The following is a 6,000-nucleotide window of genomic DNA, read 5'->3' on the forward strand; positions in this document are numbered from 1 at the left end:
CTGGCTGACCACGGGCTCTGATACTCAAGTGATCCTCCTGCCCCAGCCTCTGGAGTTGCTGGGACTCCAGGTACCACTGCTAGTCCCAGAGTGACTCCAGTATGTACTAGAGATTGCCAGTTAGTCCAGTGGATGTTGTTCTCAGCAGAGTGAAGAATACATGGATTCCAGGGCCAGGCTTCCTTCTCCCTAGCTGTGTGATCTCCTGATGCTTCGATCTCTCGGCCTTAGATTAGTGATGTCTGGACATCAATGTCTGCCCTATAGGATGTGGCTAGCACTTGTACACCTGAACATGCTCTCTGAAGCGTCCTCCTTTTCCCTGCTGAGCCCTACTGCCCTTGAGCTCTATCTCCATTGACTCGTCCCCTCCTCACCCCACCCCCAGCCCCCACCCTGAACTCCCCTCTGCTTTCCCCAGTACGCAGCCTGGCTGGTGCTCTGGGTTGGCTGGAATGCGTTCATCATCTGTTTCTACCTGGAGGTTGGACAGCTGTCCCAGGTAAGCCTCAGGCCTGGCTGTGCCTTAGGGTGCACCCAGACCTTTCCCATCCTGACCGCAGAGCCTCTAGTTGTTGGAAGATCATCTCTTTTAAGAGATTTCCCCCTCCCTCTAAACACCCGAATAATCTGTGGCCTCCACTTCTATTTCCAACCCCCACCCTTCCCATAAACAATAACGGAACAGATGAAGAGTGGTCCGTGTGAAGAGGCAGCTGGGGAGCCCGGTGGATCCCAAGCTCAGTGAAAAAGCAGCAGCTTGTGCTGGCCAGGAAACCTGCTCTTAGACCCTGTGAATCGTAGTTGGGTGTTTGAAGCAAGTTGGGGAAAATACTCCCTTGGGTCCAATGCTGCTCACTCTTCCTCAGAAGGGAGAGAGACTTGTGTGGGTTCAAGGGAAACTGAGTGGCCCAGGTCACACAAAGAGCTCTTGAAATGGGAGATTGTCTGGCTCGAAGAAGAGCAAGCCCAGAGATATGAGTTCTATTCTTAGAAATAAAGGAGGCCAAATATGTGAACAGGAGCCTTGGCTTTGTGATTTGACCCTGCTCAGTTCCAATCCTAGCTTAACTTTTCCCAGCAGTGTCAACCTGGGCAAAAAGACCAAAAAATAATAAAAACCGTGTCTTCTGAGCTTCAGTTTCCTCCTCTAAACAGTGGAGGCAGGAATGCTACTGCCTGCGGTCACCACAGAGACAAAACTATCACACATCGCAGTGCTTCACCTGATCAGCTTGCCTCCTGTGGCTAGGCAGACACTCTACCACGTGAACTATGCCCCCAGTCCATGTAGCAAATCTCCGTCTGTCTGAGGAGAGCCCAGATGCCAATTTCTGGGCTGCTCACTCTGGATGAGAGGCTGAGGACCTGACCTTCAGAGGGAGGGGGTGCCCAGGGACACAGAGGGAGAATAGAGGAGACCCAGTTGGTTGGGAAGGGGTCTCTACTGATTATCACCCATGGCTGGAGAATTGAGACTTCCCACATTGTCCCCTCTGTGAAATTCAAAGGCTCTTGTGTGTTCAGCTCCAACCCCTTTCCATCTCAGTGATAGAAACATGGCCACCCAGTGCCACCTGCTGGCCAAATGTGAACATGCAGGTTTAGTCTTCCTCTGTTCCCTTCACAAAGCAAGCCAGAGGGGAGGCTGCAGCTGCAGCCTGTCCAGATGTGAAGTAGGGTCTGGGAAGGGATCTCCTGGTCCCTCCCCTGCCTTGCTCAGTATCCCAGGCCCTCTGCTCCCAGGACAGGGACTTCATCATGACCTTCAATACATCGCTGCACCGCTCCTGGTGGATGGAGAATGGGCCCGGCTGTCTGGTGACGCCTGTTTTGAACTCCCGCCTTGCCCTGGAGGACCACCACGTCATCTCCGTCTCCGGCTGCCTGCTTGACTATCCCTACATAGAAGCCCTTAGCAGTGCCCTGCAGATCTTCCTGGCGGTAAGATCTGCTCTCCAACTCCACCTCTAGAAATGGAGGTTTCTACCCTAGCCCCTTTCTTTATCCCTAGTTAAGAGGGTAAGAGCTGAGCGCCAGTGGCTCAGACCTGTAATCCTAGCTCCCTAGGAGGCTGAGATCTGAGGGTCACAGTTTGAAGCCAGCCTAGGCAGGAAAGTCTGTGGCACTCTTATCTCTAACCACCAAAAAGATGGAAAGGGAGCAGCCTTGAGTGCAAAAGCTGAGAGACAGAGCCCAGGCCCTGAGTGTAAACCCCAGTATCAACCTTTAAAAAAATATTTTAAAAAAGATCTGGCCCTAAGTCTTCCAGCTGTCTGTACCTCTGCCTGGATCTATTTCCTTATCTCATGTTACCTCCCTTCACCCAATCTTGTCTGTGTGGGGAAGGGAAGTTCATGAAGAGGATGAACATCAGATCATGAGTCTATCCTGTTTAAATACCTAGAACAAACCCTGGGCCCTTGGGTAAGTCACTTTCTCTCTAAGCCTTTTTCTGTTTTGTTTTCCTTTTGTCAGTCATAGGGCTTGAACTTGGGGCCTAGGTGCTGGGCCTGAGCTGTTTTCACTCAAGGCTAGCACCCTGCACTTTGAGCCACAGTTCTACTAATGGTTTTTGAGTGTTTAATTGGAAATAAGTCTGCTGGGCCTGGCTTAGAATCATGATCCTCAGATCTGAGCCTCCTGAGTACCTAGGATTACAGACGTGAGCCACCAGCATCCAGCTATATTTGACTCTTACCTGGAGTGTGTTGAACCTTAAGCCTCCTCCTCACCCCATTTGGCTAGACAATGTTTTGTGAAGGAAAAACAAAACAAAACTGATGTGTCATCTCCTCACCCAGCTCTTCGGCTTCGTGTTCGCCTGCTACGTGAGCAAGGTCTTCCTGGAGGAGGAGGACAGCTGTGAGTACAGGGGGGTGTGAGGACCCCCCCTGCCCCGGCCCCCCAACACGGCCTGCATGTCAGCACCTCGGACAGGGCTTGGCGGGAGGGTGGAAGGATGGGGTGACATTGCCAGCCCTCCATCCTGTCCTGGGGATGGGATCCCCCCCCCAGCCCACCCCACTGCGCCCTCCTCCGCTCCCTCAGGACGCAGCCCCCCTCTCCTAACTCAACCCCCCCCCCCCCCCGCAGTTGACTTCATCGGTGGCTTTGACTCCTACGGATACCAGGCGCCCCAGAAGACGTCGCATTTACAACTGCAGCCTCTGTACACGTGGGTCCCGGCTGGGTGGGGCCGGGGGGCGGGGGTGCATCCGGACGGCACTTATCCGAACCCCCTAACCCGCCTCTTGTGTCCCGCAGGTCCGGGTAGCTCCGGCCCCGCACCCAGCACCCCGGCCGGCGCCGGCTGGGGTACCCCGCGGCCGCGGCCAGCCCGGCGGCGATGCGCAGGCGCGCCCCCTGCCGGCGCGCGGGCAGACTGCAGCCCAAGGAGTGGACTTGCGCTTGGATTGGACTTGCTCTTGGCCCTGGGCAGTGGGACTGCAGGACTTCAGGGGCGGGGAGGGAAATGGGGGGGTTTGTATTTTTTTTTAATCTCAATCTTGGCGTGGGCCAGGGCCTGCCTCCCTTTTTCAGCCTCTCCCTTTCACCCAGCATCTTGCTCTCTGGTCCAGAGAGAGAAACAGCAAGACAGACAGACAGACAGACTCACCCCCATCCTACCACTCATTTATCAGCCCTGGGCAAACATACTGTGAACTAGGAGCAGGAGTCCTGGGTTCCAATCACACTCCCATCACAAGCCACCCTGGGTGACATCTGACAAAGCCCCTTGCCTTCTCTGGGCCTCAGTTTCCCCACCTCCAGGAACTAAAGTGATCCCTTAGCAGATGGACTCTGTTAGTTTTCTCATTTGACTCTCTGTTCCCTCAGCTAGGCTGGGATTCTAACTCCCGCTCTGGAGATATGGGAACTAAGACCCAGAGACGTGAAGAGACTTGCTTGAGATCACACAGCACGGCTTTGGTGGAGGCGGGCCTGGAGCCGGGTACACTCCCTGAAGCAGCGGCCACGCCCAGCGCCAGCTCTCTCCATCCCATTTCCAAGCCCTTTTCCAGTCGGGACACGTCCATGCTCACACACTGCCACCACCACGCTCAAAGCAATACACCCATTCGTCCCCTTGTTGGGGACCGGATGGACACAGCCCAAAGCCTGGAACTTGGCCTGATCCACAAGGAAGCCTTTTGAGACACAGCCTCTGTCAACCCTGGCCAATCTGAGCCAGGAAGACAGGGCCACAACTCACCCACCCTTCCAGGTCTCCTACTCCCATAATTCCATTTTCCTCCCTAGTAACCCCTGATGGTTCCACTCACCCCTCACTTACTGTGAGCCCGAGAGGAGGAGGACTGTCCCTACCTGGATGCTGGCGTGTGTGGCCTTCCAGTGTTTGTGACCCCTCCAGTGTCCCCAGCAAGCCCAGGTGTTCTGAGAGGGAATGGTCCAGGAGGGCCGGCCTACGCACCTCCCTCCACAGACACTCTGAGGTCCCTGTGTCTTGCGCACTGGCTGGTGAGTCACAGACAGCGGATCAGGCCTGTATCCCTGTTTGTGAAAGGGCCTGGGTTAGGAAGGAGGCCCGGAGGCTTGAGGACTGGGAAGGAAGCCTAGGCCATGGACCATGGATTACACACCAGAGAGGCCAGCTATGATGACCACAGATGCTCTCCTCCAGTCTTCCCTGAGCTGGGCTGGGCAGTGACTCCACTTTTGGTCTGCTGACCTCACTTCCCCAGGCCTCTTTCTCCTCCAAGGGTTTAGCCACTGGTGCTCTGAAGCCTTTTGTTTTTGTAAGCTGGTTTTTGCAAGAGATCCCGGTGTCCTTCTCACAGGGACCTTGCAGGCTCCCCTCATTTCCATGGGGGTGGGCTGATTAAAGATGGTGTTTTCTTCTCTGTCTGCCTGTGCTGCCCTCTGGATCAGGAAGCCCTCCAAAGGGTCAAGACCTTTTATGAGAATGGGCGGAGTCCAGGAAGCGATGACTGGTTTGCCCTGGCCTCTGTACCTCCACTTGGCTGTGGACAAGTCACTACCCCTCTCCTCAAAAAAGATCACAGAGCTGGGTGCCACTGGTCCCATGCTTGTAATCCTTGCTATCAAGAGGCTGAGATCTGAGGATCAAAGCCAGCCTGGGCAGGAAAATCCGTAAGACTCTTCATTTAACCACCAAAAAGCTGAAAGTAGAGCTGTTGCTCAAGTGGTAGAACACTTGCCTTAAGCAACAGAGCTCAGGGACAGCGCCCAGGGTTTGAGTTCAAGCCTCAGTACCTGTGCACACACAAAAAATGGCAGACTCAAACGGTCAAGTGTCAGCCAAGCAAACAAACTTGAGTGCAAGACCCTGAATTCAAATCCCAGTTCTGCCATAAGAGAAGAAACAAAAAAAGACATACTTCCTACTCCCTAGAAAGCCTTGGGTTTTTCTGATTCAGTGTGTGTCCTGTCAGTGTTCCCAGGCCTCCTTCGCTTCTTGGCTCTTCCCCTTTGTGACAATGGAATTACTGGCCTGGCCAGAGTGGGCAGCCAGTACCCTGCACATGCCTGGATTCCTGCATCCTACATGCTGGATCCTTTGCTGGGGGTACAGCCTGGGTATCAGTACTTGCACTTACCTGAATCTTAGAAATCTCCTTAATGAGCCGGGCACTGGTAGCTCATGCCTGTAATTCTAGCTGCTCAGGAAGCAGAGATCTGAGGATCATGGTTCAAAGCCAGCCCGGGCAGGAAAGTTCATGAGACTCATCTCCAATAAACCACCAGAAAACCAGAAGTGGCACTGTGGCTCAAGTGGTAGAGCGCTCACCTTGAGCTGAAGAGCTGAGGGACAGTGCCCAGGCCCAGAGTTCAAGTCCCACAACCCACAAGAAAGAAATCTCCCTAATGGGTGCTGTTACCTGCTCTTCCCTGGTGACTTCTTACATAAGAACTCTCCATATACACACACACACAAACCCAACCTGGTGCCCTGTGCCATTCCATCAACCTTGAGTCTTGGGGTCCAGAGAAGAGTAAGTCAGACATTGCTTTCCA

At 54.1% G+C, this 6,000-nt stretch overlaps 1 protein-coding gene across 2 annotated transcripts in view; it reads left to right on the forward strand.

The window, feature by feature from the left end:
- Positions 1-4,865, forward strand: part of Nkain1 (sodium/potassium transporting ATPase interacting 1) — a 40,789-nt gene extending 35,924 nt beyond the window's left edge. The window contains exons 3-7 of one of the 2 annotated variants that reach the window (XM_070037415.1): positions 422-502; positions 1,732-1,944; positions 2,805-2,865; positions 3,097-3,178; positions 3,268-4,865. In XM_070037415.1, the coding sequence (XP_069893516.1) occupies positions 422-502; positions 1,732-1,944; positions 2,805-2,865; positions 3,097-3,178; positions 3,268-3,277 (447 nt within the window). In that variant the 3' untranslated portion in view covers positions 3,278-4,865. The remainder of the gene's footprint in view (positions 1-421; positions 503-1,731; positions 1,945-2,804; positions 2,866-3,096; positions 3,179-3,267) is intronic. The other variant, XM_070037416.1, reaches the window with a different exon arrangement.
- The last annotated feature ends 1,135 nt before the right edge of the window (positions 4,866-6,000 follow it).

This window comes from Dipodomys merriami, unplaced genomic scaffold (assembly GCF_024711535.1).
Source record: "Dipodomys merriami isolate MVZ:Mamm:240054 unplaced genomic scaffold, mDipMer1.0.p SCAF_28, whole genome shotgun sequence".
NCBI classification, from domain to species: Eukaryota; Metazoa; Chordata; class Mammalia; order Rodentia; family Heteromyidae; genus Dipodomys; species Dipodomys merriami.